The sequence below is a fragment of the Peromyscus leucopus genome, chromosome 8b (genome assembly GCF_004664715.2).
Source record: "Peromyscus leucopus breed LL Stock chromosome 8b, UCI_PerLeu_2.1, whole genome shotgun sequence".
In the NCBI taxonomy this organism is placed as follows: Eukaryota; Metazoa; Chordata; class Mammalia; order Rodentia; family Cricetidae; genus Peromyscus; species Peromyscus leucopus.
Window position 1 is genome coordinate 55,719,013 of NC_051086.1, and position 27,225 is coordinate 55,746,237.

The 27,225-nt window shown below is 50.4% G+C and overlaps 1 protein-coding gene across 1 annotated transcript in view; it reads right to left on the reverse strand.

The window, feature by feature from the left end:
* Pitpnm3 (PITPNM family member 3) overlaps window positions 1-26,737 on the reverse strand; it is a 92,103-nt gene extending 65,366 nt beyond the window's left edge. The window contains 2 exon segments of the mRNA XM_037201331.1: window positions 9,080-9,175; window positions 26,579-26,737. Coding sequence (XP_037057226.1) covers window positions 9,080-9,175; window positions 26,579-26,600 — 118 coding nt within the window. The 5' untranslated portion in view covers window positions 26,601-26,737.
* Between the last annotated feature and the right edge of the window lie 488 nt (window positions 26,738-27,225).

The window sequence follows — 27,225 nt, forward strand, 5'->3', positions numbered from 1 at the left end:
TGTTAGCAGACAGGGTTGAGTATAGGAGGCCCTAATCAGAACTGGTGTCTGAGGGAGTACTCATTTCACCCATAAGTTGAAATAGACTCGAACATTTTTTTGCAGTGCTAGAGAGTCATCCTCCATGCAAGACTTCAGCTACTGAAAGTATCTTCTCTAGCAGAACTAAACTATTGAGGAATTTGTCACTGCGACCATGCCTGACGCTGTGACTCACCAGGGTCCTATGTGCTATAGCCAAAGAAAGCAACAACGAGGCAGTCATCCACTCCTAGCACCGAGACTGGCATTTCTTGGAAAGAAAGGACCAAAAAACTCATTATTTGTCCATAGTTTTTCTTCGGGAATGTGACAGGACTTCTATGAACCTCCATTTTCCCATGAGTAAATGAGACAGGCAATGTCCAACTCACAGAGTTCTGGGAGGATCAGATGAAGTGAAGGGTATCAGAGCCTTGGCGCACAGAGGGGGGCCCAGAGATAAGAGCCATTATGCTCATTTCTTCTCCTGACAAGTCATTCATCAGCGGGGCTTAGGCCAGTTGGAGGTGGAGGTGTGCTGGAGCAGCTCTGAGGTAAGGGTATGGGAAGTCTCCTGGTTCTAAGCTGCGTGAGCTGTATGGAGACCTTAGCTTCCATCTCAACTGCAGGAACCTTTTAGTGTCTCCATTCCCTGATCAACTCCCCCTAGTCCTGTCTCTGTCCTTAATGATTATTCTGGGAAGAAGCAGTGGGGCCATATGCCCTGTTCACACCATACACAAGCTTCTGGGTCCCCCATCTCCAACACTACACATGTGACACATTCCCTCATGAGAAGGAATGCTTCTATAAGAGCACACCTGTGGGAACACACACACACTTCTCACTGCCACCACCCACCCCAAGATGAGCCCTCCTGGTGAAGAGCTCTGTGGCTTCTTTCACATCACAGACAGCAAGGTGTTGAGGAGAATCCCCGGGTTCAGGATAATGAAGACTAAATGCTGATATCTGCGTTTCTGGCAGAGGGTTTCTCCAGCAACCAATATGGTGGACTGAAAGTTTTGGGAGCTGTCCAGAGTTCTGACTCACGCTAGCACTCAGTAATCCAGATCTCATCTCTGAAAAAACGCCTCCTGCCTTATTGTGTTATTTATTTGATTGACTTAACAGTCCTTATGAAACTTTTACTAGTGATGCTGGTATACATGATTTACAAATATTAATACGTAAGCTAGAATGTGGTGGTGCATGTCTGCAATCCTAGCATTCAGAAGTTCAAGGCAGTTTTAGTTATATAGTGAATTCAAGACCAACCTGGACTCCATAAGACCCTCTCTCAAACCACATAAAGCAAAAACAAAAAGACAATTAATTCAATTCTCATAAAAATGGGACTAATAATGGGGCTAGGAATGGCTCTGTCAGTAAAGTCCTGCTACACAAGCATGCAGAGTTGAGTTCAGATTACCCTAACCTACAGGAAGAAGGAGGAGGAGGAAGAGGAGAGAGAGAAGAGAGGAAGAGGAAGAAGAGGAGGAAGAAGAAGAGGAGAGGAAGAGGAAGAAGAGGAAGGAAGAAGAAGAGGAAGAGGAGGAAGATGAAGAAAGAAGAAGAGGAGGAGGAAGAGGAAAGAGGAAGAAGAAGAGCATCACACGCCTGTAACCCCAGTGCTGGAAGTTACAGGACAGAGACAGTGGGTCCTGAATCTGCTGGACGAGACAGCCTTGCCAAATCGAGTTTCAGGTATAGTGACAGACCCTGTCTCAAAAAGTAAAGATGGGGAGTCATCAAATAAAATACCTAACATCAATCTCTGGTCTCCACATGCACATACACATGAATAAACCCACAATAACAAGTATCTGCACCTCACAAACACAACACAACATCCACACACACACACAACAACAACAACAAGAAACAATGATTACTATCTTTATTTTGTAGACAAGGAAACTGAAGCAAACAGAATTTGAATAATCCTTCCTCAAGAGTTCTGCCTAGCACCTGGATTCAAAACCAGATATACTGGGCATTGGGGTAAACACAGATGTCCCTAAGTCTGCCATTGTGGCATATATCTGTATTCCAGCACTTGGGGGGCTGTGGCAGGAGGATCATTAAGTTTGAGGCCAACCTAGGCTACATAGTGAGAACCTGACTCACACAAAAAAAAAGGGTAAAGAAAGCCCTGCCCTGACATTCTACCCTCCCAGTACCCTGTCCTGAACATTCCTGCATTGGTTGGCCCCACACACCTGGACAGCTTCCTCAGCCAGGTGTGCTCCTTCTGTGGACAAGTTCATACCTGTAAGTGGCATATAATTCTGGGCAGAGCCCTGATACAGCTTCTGGTGCCGATTGTATGTGAGCTTTGTTTCTGCACACACACACACACACACACACACACACACACACACACACACACACACACTGGTGTGTCTGTTTTCTTGTCCCTCAAATGGCAATAAAACCTGTAGCTCTCCAACTCAGGGATAAATACTATAATAAACTTGAAAGAACTACACAAGCTAAAACCCTGTGCAAAAATGTAAGGTGGCATTGTCCTTGAGAAGGCCAACCACAAAGAGGTTAAAGCCAGGCAGAGTGGCACATGCCTTAATTCCGTCTCTTGGCTCAGTTCGCTACCCAAGTAAGCAGGTATTCCTTTGCCCACTTCAACAACCATCCCACAGCAAACAGACTCCTAAGCATACACTGTGTGTGTAGGATGTGACCTCTGTCCCACAGAAAGCCAGTGATGTGAAGGACAGACACCACCATAAAGAACTCCGATATGGGAAGACCAGAGAGCAGAGTGCCAGGTCCAGTGCCAGGTAGGTGCTCAGTACACACTAGTTAGTGTTTCCTACGATGCTGGGGGTCCCAGGGCAGTGTGTGAGGCTGTCAGTGCCCTTGGAGTCAGCCAGGGCTCCAGAGCTCCCAGCATGCTGACTTCTGTACAACTGACTGTTCCTCTCTGTCTCTCTCTCCCTCGTTCCCTGTGTGGCTCAACTGCCTTTGTCTTTGGTCTCTCATCTGGTTTTCTGTCAGATGTCTCTTTCTCTCACAAACTCAGCATGATCCCTCCTGCCTGGTTTGCAGTCTTCAGCCCCTGAAGATGGACTCTCTGGGGTTCTCTTCCCATGAGGTTGTACCTCCTGTGGTCTGTGAGCTTGCCTCTGTCTCTCTCAGACTCCCTGTGCTCCCCCCTGTTCTACCACACCCCAGTATCTGTCCCTTCCCCTCCCTCTGGGTCTCTCCTTTTCTCTGACTGGAAAAGCCTCCTTAATCTCTCTCATGTCCTTGGAGTTCCCTTTCTTCTGCAGGATCTTGTCTCCTCCTCCTTAGGGTCTTCACTCCATATTCGAGGCTTTCCTGCCCTTTGCCCCCTCCTCTTCCAAATCACTGGCTGTCTTATGTACCTCCAGCACCACCACCACCACCACCCGCCTCAGCTCTATGTTCTCTCTCTCTCTCTCTCTCTCTCTCTCTCTCTCTCTCTCTCTCTCTCTCTCTCTCTCTCTCTCTCTCTCTCTCTGTGTGTGTGTGTGTTGTCTGTGTGTGTGTGTGTGTGTGTGTGTGTGTGTGTGTCTGTCCATCCTCTCTCCCTCTTGCTTCCTTTCCTGACTCCCCCCTGGGTCGTGCCTCTGCCCTGTCCTCCCTCACTTGCCCACCCTTCCACAATGCTTTGTCTCTTGCCTTTTCCTCCCTCTGGAATTCTGGCCTGTCCCTACTCTCCACACTCAGCCTTCAAATATTCACTCTGGAAACAATGAGCTTTGTCCCCTACAAGGCCCTGAGAACACACACACACATACACACACACACACACACACACACACACACACACACACACACACGTGGGGAGAGAATGCACAGCATGCAAAATGGCTCCTTTTGGAGTGTTTCCTAACAGAGGGGCTACAAGGCCCATCTCTAGCCTCCCTCCACATTTCTTCCCCATTGAGCTGCCTCCCCACAACCCCCACGGAACCTCAGAGAAAACACGGGCATGACCGCCATGGGAATTGTGTATTTGTTCCTTTGCACGCTAATTCCCATACCCAGGTAGCCTCTGGTGCAGACACCGCTGTAGCAACTACATCATGGAGCTCCGATTCCTCCCTGTGCTAAGCTCCATGCTGAGTCTCACTCACCATCGGTACAACTCTAACCTTAACCCCAGCACCACTCTGTCCCTGGCTCTGCCCCTGACAAAGCCTGGGAGTGCCCTGTAAGCCCAGGCTCCAGAGCTATCAGGAAGCCTTTCTTCCTTCCCAGGGCTCAGGGACTGTCCTGAGCCTCCAGCTCATGAAGCAGAGGACTGTCACCTCCTCTACTTGGTTGTCCAATACCATCCACATCAGGCCCACCAAAAGTCTTTCTAAGGACCTGAGTGCTTGTTTCTTGGTCCTCACCTTCACCTTGCACTAACACAGACCTCATCTTCTGAACTTTTCTATGCTATACTTGAGTATTCTCCCTCACCTTGATGATGGGTTCCACTCTACCCACCTCCAGAAACTTCAAGGCAGCATCATGTCACTCCCTCCCTCCCTTCCCCTAATATGGGATGAGGGCAGGGCCTTAGAGACCCCTATGGTTTGCATCTATAATAGTTCCTCTGTCTAGCAACCACCACTTTACTCCCCATGGCCTCCCTCCTCTTCATCCATGGGCTAAATGGCTACATTCCTATTGTCTTCTAGAGGAGGACTCCAGCCCAGGGTTTTGAGACATGCCTGAGCTCAGAGAGCAGCCATTCAGTGGCACTACCATGATGAAGACCTGGGCCCTCACCCCAGGTTTCCTTCTCCCTCTTGTTCCAACTTGGAGTCTCTGAGAGTCCATGTGCTCACAGCAGAAACCCAACCAAGGAGGGAAGACTTGGCCTAAGCTCCCCGTCAGCTATGAGACCTGACCTTGCCTTAGAGTCTTCTGTAAAATGGGTTTATTAACCCCAGCACCACCTTCTCCTAGTTACTATGGGAGGCAGGGGGCTACAACCATGAATGGACTATGCTGCCCAGCATCCAGGTCTACAGGCTCCAGCCTTAAATGAAGCAGAGACAGAGGTATTAGCCTAACCCTGAGTATCAAGAAGAGAACAGAGAAAAATAAAGGACAGAAGTTTGGCATCCTGTGAGGGTGAGGGTGTCTCTTTGCCTTGTTTTTGGTTAGACTTCCCAGCGCCAGGGTGCCTAAATATAATCAGTCTCCAGATCCCTCATTTCCCAGCCACTGGCCCTGTAAAGGTCAAGCCCAACTTGTTCATGCATATTCATTGAAGGAGGGGTGGGTACTTAGATGCCAGAGAGGAGGCCCAAACTTGTAGGTACTTCTCAAGTCAGTGAAGGAATGTGCCTGGACATCATGGACCACAAGAAGAGCAATCCCAAAACAGTTTTCATTTAGATCTCGATGCCTTTCAACTTTCATTCTTTTTTATGTTGTAAATTTAAACCTCCTAACAAAATTTTGGGAGAAATGAATTAATGAATTAATTAATTAAATGAAACAGATAATGTGCTGTTTTGACAACTGTAGATACTGCAAGGCAGTAATTGCGAACTCATCACACTCCATTTTCTCCTGTTATTTCCCCTCCTCCTTCCCACTCTCAGGAGCCGTTCATCTGCTCCTGTCCCTGGGGGTGCCTTGGCATTTTCTAGAGTTTTTTTTTTCTTTGCCAGGGCAGTCACACAGTGTGCTCGGCTCCAGTCGGACTTGTTTTCTGTCAGGGTGACTTATGCTGATGTTGTCCGCACGGTTGCATGCTTCAGCTCATTCCTTTCTTCTAGCTCAGACTGTTTATCCATTCGCTCACTGGTTTTCACTAGGGATGTTTTCAGATTGGGACTAGAAGAAATTAAGCTGGCATAACATTCCCCCTTAATTTAAGTAAACACCTAGACGTAGAAGGGCTGTAGGACAGGATGAAGCCCGGGCCCTTGGGCATGCTGGGAGACTTCACATTGAGCTACATCTCCCATCCCACTTTGTAGCTGCCATCAGTTTTCTAAAATTGTTCATTCCCTCCCAGAATAGTTTGAAATGACCAGTTCTTCCACATTTCAGCTGGTTATTTTAATAAACCATTCTAATAGGTAGGTACATAGTGGTATCATTGCCATTTAAGCAATCCACTATATTTATATTTGTTTATTTTGTGTGCATCTGGAGAGGGACTCATTCCACAGAACACATGTGGAGGTCAAAGGGCATCTCTCAGGAGATGGTTCTCTGCTTCCACCATCTTGGTTCCTAGGATCAAACTCAGGCCATCAAGCTTGGCAACAAGCAACTTTACCTCCTGAACCATCTCACCAACCCATCTTTACAGGTTTGGGGGTTTTGTTTTTGTTTTTTAATGTGTGCGTGTACACATGCATGCATGTACACTTATATGTGGAGAGCAGAGGACAACTTTAGTATCATCCTCAGGAACACAATCCGCTTCCTTGAGACTGAGCCCCTCACTGGCCCAGAGGACAGCGAGCCCCAAGGACTCATTTGTTGGCCTCCACAGTTCCAGGACTACAACAATGCCTGGTGTCTCCAGGTAAGTGGATTGCTGGGGGTTGAACTCAGGTCCCTGTACTTGCAAGACAAACACATTACCAGCTGAGCTACCCTTCCAGTCCTCTCTCCAGTTTTGATTTGCCTTTCCTTGATGAGTGACAGTATTGAGCGACTTTTCACGTGTGTGTTTGCCACTCGAACATCCTCTGCGATGAAGTGCCTATGGCTTTGTGTTGTTTTCATAGCAATTCCTGATGAATTTTATTAGCTTGTACATTGTCTTCTCCCGTTCCACCTGTTGTCTAAGGCAAAGCTCCATGAGGACTGGAATGTGGTCTGTCTTCAATCTCTACACTGAGGGTGGGGGATCAACACTGGTTGAACATATACTCAATAAATACTTGAGAAAGAAGGGGTACATGAGGTAGAATTTTACGCCCCCCCGCTCTGCTACAGTCTGAAGCCCTAAATAAATCTCCTGCCTCAGTTTCTCACCTTGTAAAATGGGATCAGACTGTGAAGACGGCTTAGCTAGTAACATGCTTGCTGTGTGAGCGACTTGGTTTGATCCCCAACACCCATGTAAAAGGCTGGGTAATCTGTAATGCCAGAGCTGGGGAGATGGAGACAAGTGGGTCTCTGGGACTCTTTGACTAGCCTAGCTAGTCTAATTGGTGTTCCTCAAGCCAATGAAAGACCCTGTCTCCAAAACCAAGGTAGACAGCACCTGAAAAACGACCCTCGAGGTTGACTTCCAATGTCTATGCACAAACACATGCACACATAAACATATCACATGTGCAGACATGTTGCACACAAACATACACATTGAAGACCTTGAGGGGCATCCCAGCTCTTATCTGATCTGGGTTTTAGGCCCCGCCTGGAGGGAGAGAAAAGAAGGAGCTGACAAGACAAAGAAGGAAGGAACAAAGACGTGCCACAGAGACAGGGGAGCGCATGAGAAGGCCAAGTTCACGGAGATTGCGGAGGGGAGAGCAGACACAGCTGAGGGCAGCTGAGAGACAGTGGTCCCAGGGATGGGGGCAGGAAAGATCTCCAGCTGTTCACAGGGGAGATGGGTCAGCAGGCCCAAGACACACATGACCCGGTGCCACCCACAGATGCTTGCCTCTGCAGCATGCCATCACAGCAGCTAGGGACACACAGCCCTGACGAACTGCAGCAATATTGAAATGAAACTCTTCTGCGTATCAAAATATTGAAGCTGTGTTGTCACACTGTGGGCTAGTTGCTATGGAGAAACGCAGCCCTGGCAGCCACTCCAATCAGACACCAAGGGAAGATGGGAAATGAGCCCCCAATGGGCTGGTTTAGGGACAGCATTGGGGAGAGGTTTCCCTGCCCAGAGCCAAGGATGGGGAAGTCTTGAGTAGGGATAGCCACTGGCATCCAGCCAGTTTCCCCCCAAAATCCCCTGAACCCCAATATTTGGGAAATATTCTCCAACTGGGGATATACAGAACTGATAGGGGAAACTGAGTCCCCAAAAAGGGGAAAGGCATACCTGAAGCCAAAGTCAGGTTCATGTTCAGGCCAGTCCCCACTGATCTGTTCTGGGTCTAGATGCTGTCTAGCACCATCTGTCTGTCTTGAAGATCATGTTTAACAGGCATTTCAAACTAGCCCCATTCCAAATAAGTCAACACCTTAGCCTTGGTGATGTCCCAGGGTGAGACCAACAAGGCTAGAAGGCACCAGGACCCTCTTCATTCAGGATCAGGCTAGCAGGGTTTTTCACCACTCGCACCCAGCCTGGCTCAGCATGACCAACCTCTCTTCTCTCCTGACTTGCCTCCCACCCCTACATCTGCCTGGTACAATCACACCTTGGCTCCTGTGTTCCCTCCACCTGAAATGCCACTCTTAGGGTCCCTCTGGGTGTTGTTTGGATGCCCACTATCTGTCACAGCTCCCCTGAGCATCACTGGTGGCTCTCTTGCTATCTGTGAGGCCTGTCTTAGAAGCCATATAGATACTGTAGGCATCCCGGACCAGTCTCATCCATCCCTCCTTTCCCCTTAGCACACCACCTCCAACCACCACCACCACATGGGCCTCCCTTCAGAGCCAAAATATTCCTCAGTCTTTTCTAATTCGGAGCCACCATACCTGCTGTCACATCTGTCTGGAAGGCTCTTTCTTCTCCTCACCTGTCAAGCTCCTCCTTCCCACCTCTGCAGAAAGGGTACCCTGCCCACATCAAGGCCGGTGCCCTGGCTGCATTCTCCCTCATGTCAGAAGGTACATTTTTCTTGATGACATCACTCCCATCAGTGGCCTTTGTAGTGTCTCGTGACGTTTGCCTCTCGAGCTAGACTATATAGTGATGAGGGCAGCAATCAAAACCTCCGTACTCCATGGTCTCCCAACCACCTCGCACACATTAGGAGCTTTAAAAAATATTCCAAATCCCACCCATTGTCTAAGTATGGAGTGGGAAACTGCAAGTGTGGGTGGAGGAGGTACCAGTCCTCAGCAGGCACCCACTTTTTAGGACTTCTCCAAAGGTCACCCAACTGGTGGTGTGGAGAGGGAGCTCACTCACCTCTAGCATCAAAGAATTCATCATCTGAACTCTCCACCGAATCACTGAGGACATTCCGAAGGTGCCAGGAGGCACTGCCACCCGGGGAAGGGCCACCTACCAAAGAGAGCATATGTGTTAGTCAAGATTAAGAGAATGACCCAATATGGTGGGGTCAGTCCCAGGCCCCTCAGATAAAGGTCAGCTACATCCTCCATGTCTGAGTTTTCCCCCTCTGTAGCCTCAGACCACACTAATCCTTCTCACCACAGTGTTTTCGTTTAAGTCCAAAAACTCTGAGGAAGCTCCACAGGGAAAGAGTTGAGGGGAAGATGAGAGACCTAGCCAAGGAGACAGTGTATTGGTCAGCAGACGTTGAGCCATGGTAATAAATTATCTCAGCTCTTTATAGCAGCACTGATTCACTTCCACTTCCACGGGTCAGATAAGACGCTTCTCATCATTCTCGCTCCAAGGGGCCACCACCTTATGATGTCACCATCTCCAAATGAGATGTCAAGGTCTGGTGAAGCAAGGAAATGCAGAACATCATGCCCAGTTTTCAACTCTTCTGCCCAGAAATGGCATGCTCTGTTCACATTTCATTGGCCAAGGTCACATGGGAAGACCAGGCATCCTGTTGACCACCAAAGATGTCAGCCACACACAGCACATGCAGGCCATGACAGGACTCAGCACTACCCACATCTGAGTGAGGAGGGACATGACTGAGGATGTGTCCTGTCTCTGCCATCAGCAATCTGAAAAGCCATTCCCTGTCCATCCCAGCCTCAGTTTCCCCACTGCAGACAATCAATCTCCAACTGAATGGATAAGAAAGTCTATACTCAGTGCTCGAGTTTCAAGAGGCTCAGAAATGGCAGCAGCTACTATCAGTTTCCTCGGAGAGCAGCATGCAGGGCTAAGGGCCCCCCAGAGCAGAGGAGAGGAAACATGGACACTGAGAGTGGTCCCTTACACCAAACTCTGCCCCATCGTACTTCCTGCCCTGGGGCCAAAGGGAAATAGGGCAAGAACACAGCTGGCACCTATTCCCCCCATCCCCCGCTCTCTAGTTCTCTCTGTTCAGCACTTTGGGGCTCCCATGGGACCAGCATGCACATGAAGCCCTCTGCATACACACTCCAAGGCCTGTGAGATGCAAGAGATTGCAGGTAGATTGCAATCTGGCTTGAGAATGAAAACCACGGAAGTGGTAGAAGAAAATCAACCTGGTTAATTTTCCTGCGGAAGTTCCCAAAGACCGAGGCATAACTTGTTCATCATAGCATTTCAAGTGATACCAATATGGCAAGAGAAACCCCAGTGTTCATGTCCAGGAGATGAGCTATACACATCCATACACAGCCATATGAGATTCCCAGCAACTGCTGAAAGAATGGAGTAGTGCTTTAGGAGCTGACATGGAAAGATGCCCATGGAGTATGGTTAGGAGAAATACACAAGAAAGTTCCAGAACATTCTTTTGACCTCCTTTTTAAAAATCACATACACCTGCATACTGAGGGATATGTGTGGCATGTCGGTTAAGGGCTCGGGCCTGGGATCAAGCTCAGGCCTTGCCTCTTAGAAGCTGTGTAATGTCAAGTGAGTTGCCTCTCCTCTCTGTGCCTCGGTTTCTTCATCTAGACTGTGGGACTAGTCCATGCCAGCCTTATGAGCTTATTGCAAAGATTAAACAAAATGCATTGAAAAGCTTAGCATCATGTCTTGCAAAGATCAAGTGTTTGGAACAGTAATTATTACATAAATACACTTCCGGAGGTGTTAAAATGTTTGGGAGGACACATGCCAAGATGCCATTTATAAACATTTATCTCTATGGAGTGGAATTTGATAAGAGACAGAGGAAACTCAGCTTTAACACTGCGTGTGTAATCTTATATGATTAGCAAGATTTTTGTCTCCTTTTACCAGTTCTAAGTGGCACCTTCCCCACATTAACATCTTTGGAACTGGGTGGTGACTTAGGGGGATGGTGCATCATGAGCTAAATAGCATCATTCATTCCTTCTCCTCACTGATATGCAAAATAAGGCTGCATCCTATAGTCTGTGCATGTTCCGTTAAAAAAAAAAACAGTAAAATGAACATGCAGTGGGGTACATCTTCCCTGGGGCAGAGGCTTTGACCATCAGACTCTTACATCCTGTCGCCACAGAGGGCTGGGGGCTAATACCAACAATACTCCTGCCTCAGCTTCCCCATCTGTATGATAAGAAACATGATTAAGGATCCCCCATGGGGAAGAAAATGTACCTCTGAATCTAGAGGAGTCCATCTGAAACACAGTTGGTACCGAGAACCATGAGAGGTGGACTCCTCCCCAGTGCTCAAGCAAGGAGCACCTTACAATGCACTCTGTGGGAACCTGCTACAGCCTCAGTTCACCCCATCCCACCAACCTGCAGGATGCTGGCACTGCTCCCCACCCTGTGCATGAACAGTTTTTGGAGAGGCCAGCCCTCCTGCCCTGCCCTGCCCAGCACAAACTCCCAGACACATACCCAGGTTATGCTCTATGGTTTGCAGCCAAGAGAGAGAACATTCTGAAACACAAAAGGGCAGAGGTCACAGGAAGCACCGACATGGAATCCTCTCTAGATGCAAAGTCATTTCTGCCCCCACACTTTCTATGGAACCCCTCGAAACTTCAGCAGGACAGGGACACTCGGTTTCCCACCCTTAAGCCCCAGGTTTACTGAAAGGAGGTCTGATTGTGACTTTCTGCCATGGATATGAAACTATTTTCCAAATGTATGTGGAAGTTTTGGGCTAGTACAATAAGACAAGAAAAAAAAATGGAAAATATAGATTGCAAAACAAGAAACAAACCCGAGTCTATTCTGAGATCACATGATCATCTACACAGAAAGCAAAAACTCCACAGAAAGAAAAACTACTGGAACTGGTGCTTGAGTATAGCATGACCGCAGGAACCGAGATTAATATGCAAGAATTCACTGCATTTCTACACACTAATAACAAACAGCTGGAATTTGATTTATACCTAAATATTTTTGTGATATGGTAAATACAATTGTCTTCTCATTTTCAAATATATGTAGAGATTTTTTGTGACTCCAAAACACAACCAGTGGGGCTAGAGAGATGCATCAGAAGTTAAAAACACACGCAGCTCTTGCAAAGGACCCAACTTCCATTCCTGCATCAGGAGGCTCTGGACTGCCTGTACTCCAGCTCAGGGGGATCTGACTCCTTTGTCCTACAAAGGCCCTGCACTCCTGAGCACTGACTCACACCCAGACACACACACACACACACACACACACACACACACACACACACACACACACGAAAATAAAAATAAATATGAAAAAAAATAAGAATTTAAAAATAGTGGCCAGGCAGTGGTAGCACACACCTTTAATCCCACCACTTGGGAAGCAGAGGCAGGGAGATCTCTGAGTTCGAGGCCAGCCTGGTCTACAGAGCTAGTTCCAGGACAGCCAGGGCTACACAGAGAAATCCTGTCTCAAACAACAACAACAAATCATTTAAAATTTGTCCCAAACTTACATTAACTTCATTAATACAGTTTTCTCAAGACACAGATGTCAGTTATTAAAATTATCATATAGCCTATATGAATACATACTGTATATGGATATACAAACATCCCTTACTATCTGAGTCTATTTCATTCCTAAGAAGTAAGAGCTTGCTTGAGGGGTAAGAAAAATGTTGTCATCCTTGTCTATTCAACTGCTGCACTTGGGACAGTGAACAGTGAGCACTGTCCTCATGGAGCCATCTGGAGAGTTGCTAGGGTCTCTCTGGTTCCTGAGTTTGAATAGCCAGAGATGAGTGACAGGCCTCTGCACATGGAGATGCTCACACACATACCATATGCGCAAGTGCAAAGGCATGGGCATTCCAGCCAACCTCCTGCTTCTGGCGTGTGCCACAGCCTGAGAAAAAGAGAAGAGGGCTCATCATCCTCACAGCAGCCCCCAGTACCGGCCACATCATCTGAGGTCACTGCAACATTCCGAGGGTCCCCAGAGGGCACTGGGGCAGAATCAGGGAGACCCTGTCAGGGGGAGCAAGTTCTCCCAGCTGGAATGGAGCAATGAAGAGGCTGGTGGTCATCAAAGGAAGCTGCCATTCACCCACAGGCACTGCCAGGAGTGCTGGGGACACTATAGTGAATAAAAGGGACAGGGTGGGATTTCTGCCATGCTCACGTCCTAAGAGGCTGCCAAGAGGCCCCCTGGATCACCTAAAGAACAAAAATCACCCCATGGGAGAAGGTGCTACAAACTTAGACCTGTCGCTTTCCACCTCTTCCTTCCGCAAGTGTTTCTAACAGCGTCATCACTGCCTGGAAAAGACAGGCACATGCATGGGTCTGTTACCCAGCCTGGATCATGGGAAGCACCTGCTGACACATGCTAGTTTTGCATGTGAGCCAACCTGGCAGCTCCCTTCTTCTGCAGCTCACAGCAGCTCCCTTCTCTGATGATAACTTCACCATCCACTGTGTTCAAATTGTATCTTTGAGTTGATTTTCAAGTGTGCATTTTGACATCACGAATACCCTCCTTGTTTTCTTTCTTCCTTCCTTTCTTTTTTCTGTTTTTTGTTTTGTTTTGCTTTTGTTTTTCGAGACAGGGTTTCTCTGTGTAGCCTTGGCTGTCCTGGAACTAGATCTGTACAGAAGGCTGGCCTCGAACTCACAGATCTGCCTGCTTCTGCCTCCCAAGTGCTGTGATTAAAGGTGTGTGCTACCACTGCCCGGCACTCTCCTTGCTTTCAAACTACATGCCTGCATTCTTTTTAATGTGTACTGTAGGTCTGTTTAAAGAAGACACCAGGCCTTCTCTCCCATTGGGTAGAGTCTACCCAAAACCACTTCTGTAAAGGTAACCGGGGACTCCAGCTATATATACTTTGCTGGCTGGTTTCGTGTGTCAATTTGACACAAGCTGGAGTCATCAGAGAGGAAGGAGCCTCAGTTGAGGAAATGACTCCATGAGATCCAGCTCTGAGGCATTTTCTCAGTTAGTGACTAATGGGGGAAGGTCTAGCCCATGGTGGGTGGTGCCATCCCTGGGCTCATAGTCCTGGGTTCTATAAGAAAGCAGGCTGAAGAAGCCAGGGGAAACAAGCCAGTAAGCAGCAACCTTCCATGGCCTCTGCATCGGCTCCTGTTCCAGGTTCCTGCCCTGTTCCTATCTTGACTTCCTTTGGTGCTGAACATGAAAGTGTAAGCTGAATTAACCCTTCCCTCCCCAACTTGCTTTTGGGTCGTGGTGTTTCATCACAATAGAAATCCTAATGAAGATATATACCTAATATAAAAAAGAACATGGAGCCAGGTGTGATGGCAAAACTTTAATCCCAGTACTCAGTAGGCAGAGGCAGACAGATCTCTGTCAGTTCTGGGCCAGCTGGGTATACATAGTGAGTTCCAAGCCAGCCAGAGCTACATAGTGAGATTCTATCTTTAAAAAAAAAAAATTAGAGCCGGGCAGTGGTGGCGCACGCCTTTAATCCCAGCACTCGGGAGGCAGAGCCAGGCGGATCTCTGTGAGTTCGAGGCCAGCCTGGGCTACCAAGTGAGTCCCAGGAAAGGCACAAAGCTACACAGAGAAACCCTGTCTCGAAAAACCAAAAAAAAAAAAAAAAACCAAAAAAAAAAAAAAATTAGATAAAATAAAAAATAAAAATAAACCTATAAGAATGGTCATGTTAAGAAGTAGCTGTCAAGGTCATCAAGATGGCTCAGCAGGTAAGGGTGATTGCCATCCAAGCCTGCAGACCTGCATTTGATCCTGGACTCCACACAGTAGAAGATAATCAGCTCCCTGAAAGTTGTGGCAAATGTATGCCTACACACATACATGTGCATGTATACACACACACACACACACACACACACACACACACACACACACACACAAATAAATAAATAAATAAATGTAAAAAAGTATATATTCAAAAGAAGCAACTGGCTCCTGGATGGGAGGGGACAGTCTGCGGACAGGCCCTCCTATACGTTGGTGGACCCTCCTGTACGCTGATTTTAGCCAATGGCAAAGATCATATTTCAAAGGAGGAAAAGAGCCCAGGAGGCTGTCTGAGGGGGAGACTGCTTGGAAAAGATATCAGGCAAGCTGGGAACTGAATGATGAGAAAGACCAGACACACAAAGCAAGTGTGTGTGTGTGTGTGTGTGTGTGTGTGTGTGTGTGTGTGTGTTCCTTGAGGGGTGTGAGCTCTCAGCCCTCCACTCTGTCTTCCCAGGATTGTTCCTACATTACAGGCAATCAGTTGCCAGGCATGGGTAAAAGTTCTGCACAGAGCTTGGAGCGTGGGCTTTTGAGTGACACGACCTTGCCTTCACTCACTTCTCTATAATTCAAAGCAAATTAACCTTCTCGGGGCCTCAGTTTTTCTCATCTCTCAAATGGGCATCATGAGCCTTCCTTCATTGTTACAAGATTTTGATTTAAGATCAGCCACCAGAGTTTCCAGCCCACTGCCTGGAGGAAGACTTTGTCATCCATAGACCGAGACTCAAGGCAGAGAACAAATACCCAAGGAACTTTTAGCTACTGCCAGGGGACTCCTTCAGGCTTATGTCTTCCAAGGCTCAGCATGTCTCTACCTGAGGACAATTACCTAAAACCTGAAATCAGCATCAAGGAGAAGAGACGACCTAAGCCCTGCCTACAGAGAAACTACTGCTACTCCACAGTCCCAAGCTGGGCCTGCAGGAGGGGGCTGTTAGAGCCATCCTCAATCTGCCTCCAGACCCACCAGCCCCCCTACCTCAGGCCCAGTGTGGTGTCTAAGAACTTGTGACAGACCTGAGTTTCTCCTACATGAGTAAAGCCAGACCACCAGCTCAGATCACTGGCTCCATCTCAGGCCCCACATCTATAATAGACAGAAAGGCAGGCACAGCCAGACAGGAGTCTTCTACTCTGTCCTAAAGGACCTCAGGTCAGCCTCGCCTGAAGGCAGAGTGCCCTCTTTAAGGAGACACTGCCCTGTGCTTGGGAACCCTGGCTAGAGGAGAAGCCACCCCACAGGAAGGAGACGGGAGTAGAGGCCAATGCTTCCTGGGCCAAACCTTAGGCCAGATGGTGCCTGGAGGGAGGAGGGGCACGGAGAGGAACTGGAACCATCCTGGCCCTTTGGAGTGCTGGCTCAAGGCACAGCCCTGCTCTGCCTTGCATAGAGCAGAGGGCAAGGAGCTTGATCCTTGGGCCAGATTCCATGCAAGTGCTTTCGGTCCAGGCAGGGTCACACAGGGGTGGACCACACCCCAAGAAGAGACCTAGTGCCCTTTCTTGGGAAGGAGACTCAAGCTGAGTCTCAAAGGAAAAAGTGAGCAGGGCAGACAGAGGCAGAATAGGGCCCAGGAAAGGCATGACCACAGTGGCAGCCATTTCCAGGCAAAGAGGACATAGAACTCCCCACCTCCCAGTTAGTGACTCAGTATGTCAGAATCAGGAAAGGACCATGGACCTTTGCTGGGAGCCATGACTCTGGGATATCCAAATAACATACAAGACTCCTAGATCCCAAGATGAAGCAAGTGCCTCTGAGCATGGCTTGGGTTGCACAGCCCAGGGCCTGTCTATACTCATACCTGCCTGCCTGGCAGTGACTGTCGCCCCACGGCATCTGAAACTGTCCTGGTGGCACTGATACACTGCAACACCGGTGTGTCAGCAGAGAAGGTGACAGGGAGGTGAGGTTACAACCCTTAGCAGACATCCCTACCCACCATCATGCTCACACAGACAAGTGGGCTCTATAAGCCGGTGCTGCAGTTGAAGTCCTGGCCATTAGTGTGGCTGAAATGTGTTCTGGTCTGGGAACACACACACACACACACACACACACACACACACACACACACACTTAGAAACACATCATTGATCCTCATATGACAGTGGGGCCTCAAAGTCAGGAGGCAGCCTGTGGAGTATGGTACTTTATATGGAGCCTGAGGGAGGATCTACAGACAACAGGTGACTGACCCCCTCTTTCCCACTGCTTCTGCAGCCATCTCCTCATCATCGTCCTCATCCTCATCCTTCTTCTCCTCCTCCTCCTCTTTCTCTGATACCTTCCTCCTCCCTTCAGGGAGCCTGCCCACTTCCACTGGCCTTGTTCCCAGCTCTGATATTTACCAATTATGTTGTGCCTCAGTTTCTCCTCTGTAAAACAGGGATAATGGTCATACTTACATCACAAGTAATGAAGAGGTTAAATGAGTGAATATTTGAGAAAGGCTCAGCATAGAACCCAGTCTCCATTGCTGCCATAACAGGGCGTGTTAAGGGGCTGCCAAGATGACTCCGTGGGTAAAGGCACTTACTGTGAAAGCCTGATGACCCTTGTTTGATCCCCAGAACCTACATAGCAGAATGAGAGAATCAGTTCCTGCAAATCGACCTCTGATCTCCACACGTGTGTCACACACACACACACACACACACACACACACACACACACACACACACGCTAAATAAAGTGGAAAAAATCAGTAAAGGAATGGAATAAGAAGCCACGAATATCCAGGGGCTTTTCTTTGCTTATTTCTTAAGTGGAAATTTCTAAGAGCAGGCTGCTCTCCTGGGGCCCCTGGAATGGGAGCTGCCCCTCTCCTCTCCTCCCACCATCTGGCCCTAGCCACACTAGCCATTGGGAACTTTCCATGCTTCTCCCTCTTCCTCCAGGCCTTTAGTGGGGCCTCCATTCTCCACCCCATTCCTGCTAGGAGAAGGGGAGGCACTTCCCTGCTCCCAGGCTGGACTGGGGCCTGATTCCTCACCAGTGTCCCACCACAGACAGTCACTGTCTGCATCCCTGCCATCCTGTCCCTCTGGACCATGGGCTTCCCCACAGGAGACACCTGGCAGGAACCCTTTCCAGGCCCATAGTTTCTCCCTGCACAGGGCTGTGTGATAAAAGTTCTCTTGAAGCTCAGCATGAACAGCACAGGAAGGACCTCAGGAAGGTTGCTCTCTGGAGAGCATATTCCGAGCTGTGCCCTCAGGCCCCCTTTGTAGGTCAGGATGAGAATGGGGACCAGACAGTCCAGGGACAACCAACTCATGCTTGGCCTTCAAGGGGCTGTGCGGCCACCCAGGGAGGGATGAGAGGCCAGGAGAAACTGCTTCCAGAAAAAGGCATTATTGAAGGAAACCAGCGCTGGTCGGGGGTTGGTTGCTATAGAAACAGTCCTAACTATCTCCTAAAATGCTAGATGTGCCACTGATGAGCTGTGTGCTGATCTCTTTCAGGGGACTATCAGGAACCCCAAAGGGGCTGTGTGCTATGGTACCCAGCTTCAGGAGCCAGCATCCTGAAAGATCCTTAAGGAGAGATCAGCTTTCAGGACAACCAAGTAGATCTAGTCCATGGGGAGCACACCCAAGGGCTGGGGATGAGCCTTCAAGATGCAGAATCATCCCAACAACAACTGGAGTTTAAACCAACAATGGCCTAAACCTTGACCTCAACCATATCCTAAACCTTAGATTCAGCCATTAACACAGGACTAGAAACTAGAACCTGAGTCTGACCACATGACAAGTGACAAGACCAGGCACACACAGGAGGAACCCAGCCATGGCCGTACATGGCACCCAGTCTAGATCCAGGGCCACATCTAATAATTTGCAGGCATATCCAACCTGGAGCCTAAAGCCCACATGTGACTAGGGAGCACTATGATTGTGGTCTAACACAAAACTGTAAAATTTTTAACATATTAGGAGATTTTTATTTTGTAACTCCATTGCATAGATCTCAAGAATTAACTTTGTAGGTTACAACATCACACCACAATATCATAAGGTTGTTTATGCCTAAAGAATGTTTTTGCAGGCCAGGCATGGTGGCACATGCCTTTAATCCCAGCACTTAGGAGGCACAGGCAGGCAGATCTCTATTTGTTCAAGGCCAGCTTGGTCTACAAAGCAAGTTCCAGGCTAGCCAGGGCCACACAGAGAAACCCTGTCTCAAAAAAACAAGAAAAGAAAAGAATGTTTTTGCAGCACATTGTAGACACTATACTGCATTTTATATACTGCAGGAGTTTCTATGACCTGTTGCCTTCCCAAGTGCATGGATGTCCCTGCAAGGAGGAGTTCAGGGGGAGGGGGAGGGTGGGTACAGTGCCGGGATTAGAACCTTGGTCTCCATGCTTGGCCCAGTTGGCCAAACCAGTTGCTTTGGGAAAGATGTGCTTTTGAAGACCTGCTGGTAACTTATAAATATGCCATTTAAATACCCCTTAATTACCTTATTTAGGAGATAATGAGTGATTAATAGCTTTGGCTATCTATTGTACTTTCATTTGCTCTGCCAATTCGACTCCCAACAGTTCTGAATTCTCTGGAACAGTTTCCCCAAGGCCCAGATGTCCCCCCCTATGTCCCTCCAGGCTCTTGTTTCATAAGGCAGAAGTTGTCTCCTCTACCACATAGGAAACTCTCCATAGCACCTGCCACTGTACCACATGTGGGAGAACATGGGGCAGCCTGGGGTGTTGGGACAGAGGATAGCATGCTCCTTAACTATCCCAGAACCCCTCTGTAGACACCAGGGAATAAGGATTTGACATTTGTGTATCCAGCCAGTGGATAAAGAGACTCCTCGGGGGATGCTGTACGCTCTTGCAGGAACCACCACCTCAGTGAGATGGCCAGCGTTTTGGTAAGGGCACCAAAGGCTGCCATCAGCAGGAAGCAAACCGCAAGAAAGAACAGCTCCCTGCCACACCCCAACAACGGCCAGTGTGACCCCATATGGGCACCCCATTCCACCTGCAGCTCCCAGACTGTAAGGATGGGCTTCAAGGTGATCTCTGCCCTCAGGCCCCTCCATTTGGTGCCAAATCACAGTGCCAGCAATTGCCAGTGAGCCAGCGAAGCCCCGGAGGCAGGCTGGATAATTCTGTCTTCACTGCCCCAGATTATACTACGCAAGAAGGAAACAAAACACAGCAAAGGATAAACACATTCCCCACACCAGGCCCTAATAGGAGGCTCAAAATAGCTATGCTGCCAGGGGTGACTCCAGAATTGCTGAGCTCAGACCAGGCTCATAAAGGGAAGCCACAGCAGAGCTGAAGGGAGTTCTGATCCAGAAGGATGGCACTTGGGACCAATCAGGAACAATCCAGAAAAGGTCAAACGTGTTGACCAAGGTATGCATGAAGACAGGCTCCTAGGACACACTCAGAGCCTTCCAGCTGCCAGCCCACCTTGAGCTCATGGTCACAAAAGTCTGTAGACCTAAGTCTGTCCCTGAGGAGGGCAGGAGGGCAGTGACGTGCTCTGCAAATACCCAGAGCCGAACAAACACAGCGTCAGCAACAGCCGGCTCAGAAGAGGCCTCTCCATCCACCAGAACTCGGCGCCCCTCCCAGACGGAGCCCAGTGTGTTTCTATTTCTGCTTTCAACCCTTGTTTGGCATCCCTAGCCAACAGACGGGCCACTTCTCCTGCCTCCAGAATAGTGGGTCATGGGGAGGTGGCACACCTCCTCACTGGCCACGCCTGCCCCAACACACCTAGCGACGGCCTGACACAGGGAGACCCCCCCCCATCAGCCTCCTACACCCAGATGCATGGGCCAACCTCTCATCCCCAGGCGCTCAAGTGCACCCATACTGTGACCCACTCCAGCCACAGACAGCCCCACCATGCCACCAAACACGTGTCTTGTCAGCCTCAAACTGAAAGCTGATTGTTCCACTGGCTCAAAGCCTGGCCCCATCTGGGGTATGCTGGAGGAAGCGGGTCAGCTGACTAAGTCCCCCTGCAGGGACCCAGCTCTTACCTAGAGCCAAGACAAGCAGGGTGACCCTGTCACCCTACCCACATGCGTACCCCAGTTGGGGGCTGTGGCCACACAGCTGTGCAGGCCTCCGCAGGCACACGTGGGACCTTGGAGGTGGCATTTACCTCCGGAGTGACTCACTAAGGCTCCCATTCCTTGGGAAAGGGGGTGCAATTTAGCATTTTCTTTCTCTTTAGAAAACAAGAATTTTAAAAGAGAGCGAGTAGAGAGATTTGAGGGAGTGGGTGGGGAGCTCGGATCTCATTTGATTTCCAAACTTATTTGCTATGCATTCTCTCCTACCCCTCCCACTCCCAAACCTCTCCCTAGGGGGGCCCTGGCCACCCTCTTCCATGAGACTCGGTGACAAGCTGAAGTCAGAGACCCCCCCCCAGAAGGCTTAGGCTGTGAATATCCTTGACTCCCCAGGGATCCTCAACCCTCAACTCCCCCAGATGCCATCCACATGAGGTGAGGCCCTTTCCTAGAACAGTAAAGACAGATAGACCCTAGGGAGAGGGTGGGTAGAAGAGAAAGCACAGATAGAGCTGCACAGCACTTCCAGCCCCTCCCGAACCCACGCTCTTCTTCCTCATTCCTTTCTACAGATGCAAAAGCTGAGGCTCAGAGAGGGCTGTTCAAGGTCAACCCATGCCAGGTTAGACAATATAATGTTGGATGCAAGATTGGAAGAGTCCTGCTTGCTAGTCTCAGTCTGCCTCCAAGTCCATGGGTGAGTCTAGAACCAGATGGTCAACCTTCCTGAGGTTCAGTTTCCCCATCTACAAAATAGGAACAACATTATGATTGTATGTGTGCCCATTCCCTCATTTGTACCCCTCCGAACCCCCTGCCCCACCTCTGCAAAGAGGTGCTATCTGGCCACCAGAAGAGAAATAATGTGGTGGGCTTCTATAAAAAGGAGCCAGATGCAAACCCCTGGTTCTCTCTTCCTTTCTGTAAGCCAGGCATCTCAGAGTATCCCTGGGAAGTGGCTGGTTCTTTCTTAGAAACCTCCAGTTCCCAGAGCCTTGGTTCCTGGAGTTCATATCCCGGCCCTTGGTTCAAGGAGGACCCTTTGCCTCTCAGACTCTGCCTCCCATCATAAATATTTAAATTAGACTTATTGATCTTATTTTATGTGTGAGTGTTTGGTGTGTGTGTGTGTGTGTGTGTGTGTGTGTGTGTGTGTGTGTGTGTACCATGTGTGTGCTTGGTGCCTACAGAGGAGGTCAGAAGAGGGCATCAGATCCCCTGGAACTGGAGTTACAGATGGTGGTGAATCCTCATATGGATACTGGGAATTGGACTTGGGTCCTTTTCAAGAGCAACAAGTGCTCTTAACCACTGAGCCATCTCTTTACATACACACACACACAGACACACACACACACACACACACACACACACACACACACACACACACACACACCTGATGAATTTTTAACAGGCAGACTAAAAGTCTCCAAACTTCTTCTGGCTAGGAACTACCACAGTTTACTGTGATGTACCCTACCCACCAGCTGCAGACACAGCCCCAGAGAGCAAGAGAGAGAGCATCTAGCTGTCTTTAGTATGCTATATGCTATACCCGATGCTATACCCCAACACAGACCAAGGCACAGGGGCCTCCAATGGGAGTGAGGAGCTCCAGACCCAGGGTCCCATGCTAAAAGCAGAGCTTCTGTTTGGTCTGTACCATCTTTGCTCATATACTAACACCACACCAGGATTAAGGGGTTGTGAAGGGTCTCAAACTATGCCTGTGTGTCAGCTGCCGGTGACAAGTGATTTTTACCGAGACGACAATTTCACACCAGAACCTAAGCGCTAACCTGACTGCAGCCAGCCCAGGAAGGCTTCCTGGAGGCAGAGTTTGAGGAAGTCCTGGAGTCTGACATTGCAAAGGGGGACTGTAGTCCCCTTGCAGAAGTGATGGCCTTGCCAAGATACACAGGTGCCCTGTGTATCCTGGTGCCCTAGGCCTGGGAGTTTCCCACATGTGCCTCAGTTCTCCTGCCCTCTTCCCAGAGTGCAAGATCAGCCCTGGTCCCTTCCAGAGGTGAGAATACATATCCACCTCCTAGAGCATTCATGTCTGCTATTACCTTTTCTTGTGACCTTGAACACACATATAGGCCTCAGTGTCTCCTTAATCAGGGCTTTGAACCTGAGTGTATGCAAGCATCCCCCCCCCCCCCCCCCATGTATCAGATTGGTATTTTAGTGCCATTGCTTGTTGCCCCCCCTTATCCAGCTCCTTCTCCTAAGGCTAACACCTGGAAGTGGCACAAACTGGTTCGTCCAGCCTGGAATGCCTGCCCAGCCCTGTGGCATGGGCTCTGGGCTCTCCAAACGTTGCTGCCCTTCTCCTAGAGCTTCACATAGTCTATTGGCCACTTGCTGTGTGTCTGTGGAGCCTAAGGACCCAGGTCTCCCATTTGCACTAGCCTGGGGGTAAACTCACCCTGCTGGCCCACTAGGATAGAGAGAGGTGGGGATAGCAAGGTTCACAGGAAGGGAGGGGCAGGACTGCTGCCAGAAGGCAGAGCAAGCCCTTCCCAACAGAGGCAGCTCCCGTACTGGCAGCCCTCCAGCCTCCAGAGCCCTCACAGTGTGCCAGAGGGATTTGTCCAAACACACAAGGCTTACCACCTCGCTGCTGGCCCCCATGCTCTCTGGAGTTCCTGCCTACCTCTGCAGCAAGTCTCTAGGAACCCAGCACCCCAGCCAGCTGGGCTTCTCTGTAGCAGCTCCTGTACACTTGCTCTTTCCCCCTTGATCCAGCCTCCCAGCCTTTGCTCAAGCTTCTGCAGAACCAGAAAGCCTGGCCCTTGCCACCATCCTGTCCAAACTCTGCTAGCCTCGAGGAGCCAGCTAGAGAATCCAGCCTTCACTCCTTCAATCTGCTGCCTCCTCTGACCCATGGGTGTCTCTGTACAGAGAACTGTCATTTCCTTTACAGACTCCCAGTCCTCTCCTCCTCCCCATCACTGGTTTTCATCCTGTTTTCTTTTGTGCAAGGAGTGTTCTTCCTTCCCAAGTATTGGGGATGGCCAACTATGATGATTCCTAGGTGGCTGAGGTTGCCCCAGAGGTTGGAAACTGGTAATAATCAAGTTGGATCCACTCTCTACAAATTAATCTCATCCTTTCTGGGATCTGCTTACATTTTCTCTTGTACCTGGGTTCTCCTAGCTACACGAAAGTCCTTGAACTGTTTTCCTTCCACTCCTGGCACTCCTGGCACAGCTGGCACAGCCATGGCTGGCTGCTCAGGCTGTACACCGTACAACTCTAGCACTGCCTGCCAATCACCGTGATGTGATGACCTGGAGTCAGGTACCACAACAGCCCCAGGACCTAAATCCCATCTCTTCCCTCAGCAACTGGGCTATTGGCCAGTTTTCCGAGGAAACCCCACACAATCCAGGAAGCAGACCCTTTCCTCATGGGCAAGATTTCCCACACCCTCTACCCAAGACCTACAAGCCTCCCTTTATTCTAGTCTCACCTCTCAGATCCTTCTGCCTTTTGGTCTGCAGGTGGTCATAAGCTGCCACCCATCTTGGGCATCCCTTCCTTGGATCTCAGTTTCCTCAGCTCTGAACAGAAGGACTCGGTGCCCTCTGCTCTAAAGCTTACCTACTATAGTTCAACATAAATGTGGTTGGTGAGAGAGACCAGACTTCCCTCTATCCTGTGCCTTTTTAAGTCACTGGGTTTAGGCAGCTAAAGAAGAGAAGGGATGTTAGCAAGCTGCCAAAGTTGCCTGGAAGAGCTGAGAAGGGACAAATAGTCAGATCTTGCCAGAGGTCATCTGCAGAGCTCCTTGGGGTGGCAGCTGAGTAAGGGATAGAGGCGGCACCAGACAGTGGAGTCACAGAGGAGGGAAGTCTGGCTTGCCCTGAGGGAAAGGACTGGGTGTGAAATCACAAAGTTGGAGAGCAGCTCCAGGTAGCAGTGTTGGGAGGCCTGGCAACTTCTTCACCTTTCACCGGGTACTCATCCCCATGGACCTCAGCCAGGGACCAAAGGACCTGGGGCTGCCCCTCCCCCAGAATGGGGGGTGTAGAGGGTAGAAATATTCCTTAGCATCCAAACAACTTGGTCTTGCATTCATGCTTTGCCTAGACCCTCTCAGCCACCTCGAATGAGCTATTTGCCTCCGGAGGTTTTAAAAAGGGGAGTGCCGCCCTACCTCTCAGGATCATGGGGCAGTAAAGGGCTTTAGCACATTACTTGGTGCACAGTACAAGAAGAGATTGCTTTAACTGCCGTTGCTACTGTGGTGCCCTGACAAAAGACCTGGAACCAGGTGTCCAGACCTGTGCACACACATGAGCACATGCAAAGGGGCCAGCAGACAGGAGCACATGCCCTCCCTTTGTGGAGAGCAGGGGTAGGGAGGGACTAAGACAGGAGAGAGAAGGGAGCAGAGAGCCATTTCCAGCCTCCTGGTGTCATCACTGTGCCTCCCTCAGGAGGGCAGGGGAGGGAAGTGGGAAAGGGGGTGTTTAGATGCATTTGGTTCTTGCTGTCTCACACAACCAGCCTCTCCCTGATAAGATTCCTCTGTAATAACAGGGAGTATAGTCTCAGGCACCTGATTCACAAGGCCAGCGCAAGTCCAAGGATTGGGACCTGTCCCCGGGTCACAGACAGCTCAGTGGCACTCACGTCTAGAGTGTAGACAGATGGCCATGTTCATGCCATCTTTACCATGCCTTATGGGTGGAGAAGTGGCGTTCACACCAGCCCCACTGGGATGGCATGGCACCTGCCAACGTCACAGGCTGGGTGTGAGTTCATGGCAGATTCTCACACGCCAGCTCCCAAGCTAAGGACTGCTGAAACCAGACTTGCTTGTGTGGCCAGCCCTGTGAACACAGGTTTTTCTCAACTTGGCCTCTCAGGGTACAGTGGGGGCCCAGGGTGCAGATTGGGAAATAGGGGGCTGAATCTGGTCCCTCCAGGTCCCAGCCAACTCAAGGCCTGGCACCAGAGCAGATGCTGGTGAATGAACGCCTGGCTGGATGAATGAAGGAATGACTAACACCCACTCCCTGAGATCCTTGGGCTATAAGCACTGAGCTTGCGGGAGAGCAGAGCCCATGGGACCCCAGCAGAGGCCCCGCCTGCCTAACCTGGCACCTAGGCTCTGCCTCCAGGTCGGGTGGGGGGCGGGGCGGCTCCCCAGCCGTGGAGTATTCCTCCTGTGGCCCGACCCGGAATCCAGGTCTCCGGACCCAGCTGGCAACAGGGAAGGGGGGCTGTCGCATTCAGGATACAGAGTGACAGGACAAGGGGGCGCGTCCTGATTTGCGTGGTGGGGCGTGGGATGGCTCGGCGGCCACGGGACATCCCCTTTAGGTCCCGGTGCTGGGGTCTACTCGCGGGCCTCCCGGAGGGCAGCAACAGCTCCCAACTGCTGGACTGGATAGGAGAGCCGCAGACCTGATCCTCTGCTGCTGGGTGAGCAGGATGCCGTGTCCCGCGAGGTGACCCGGGGCGCGGGAAGGACGCGAGGAGCGCGGAACCCCATATGCAAGCCCTGAGGTCCGGCCCGGTCGCCGCGGTCCCTATGCCTCCGCCCACCTGGAGAGGGGCTCACCTGGGCCGCAGGATCCCTCCCGCCACCCGCCAAGCGCCCCGCTCCGCGCTCACCTGCGCCGCCCGCCTTGGCCATGTCCCGGGCGGCAGGCTCCGCTGCGCTGCCGGCGCTGCTCGCTCCCGGCCGGGCCCCGGCACCTCCGGCCGGAGCGGACTCTCCGCGCGCGCCGCGCCCGCGCCCCCGCCCCGCTTGCTCGGCCGCCGCCACCGCAGCCGCCGCCGCCTCGCCGCTCCCTCCCGCTCCCTTAAAGGCGCCGAGCGGCGGCCGCGCCGCCCCCCCTCCGCGCCGCCGGGGAGGGACTGACGACGGAAGGCGCCCGACACCGCCCCCGCGGGCCCGCACCCCCTCCCAAGCCGCGCGGCCACCGCAGCGCGGGGGAGGCGCAGCCCACGATCCGGGGCCACTGAGACCCTGACCCGAGACGAGCCGCCAGTGTAGACAGACTCGGGTTCACAGCTCCAAGACTCTGAAAGCTGGGCAGAGATGGAAACATGGTCTGCGAGCCTGGGGCGCAGTGACCCTGAGACACTGAACCAGAAAGAGACACTCCTATGGCAGAAACACCCTTGGGAGAGAGAAATTCAAGGAAATCGGAGCTGGCTAGAGCCAGTGAGAGGGACAGGGCGAGAGCAACAAAGACCAAGACCCAAGAGACCGAAAAACCTAGAACGAAGTCTTGCAGAGATGAGAGACAGTGGGC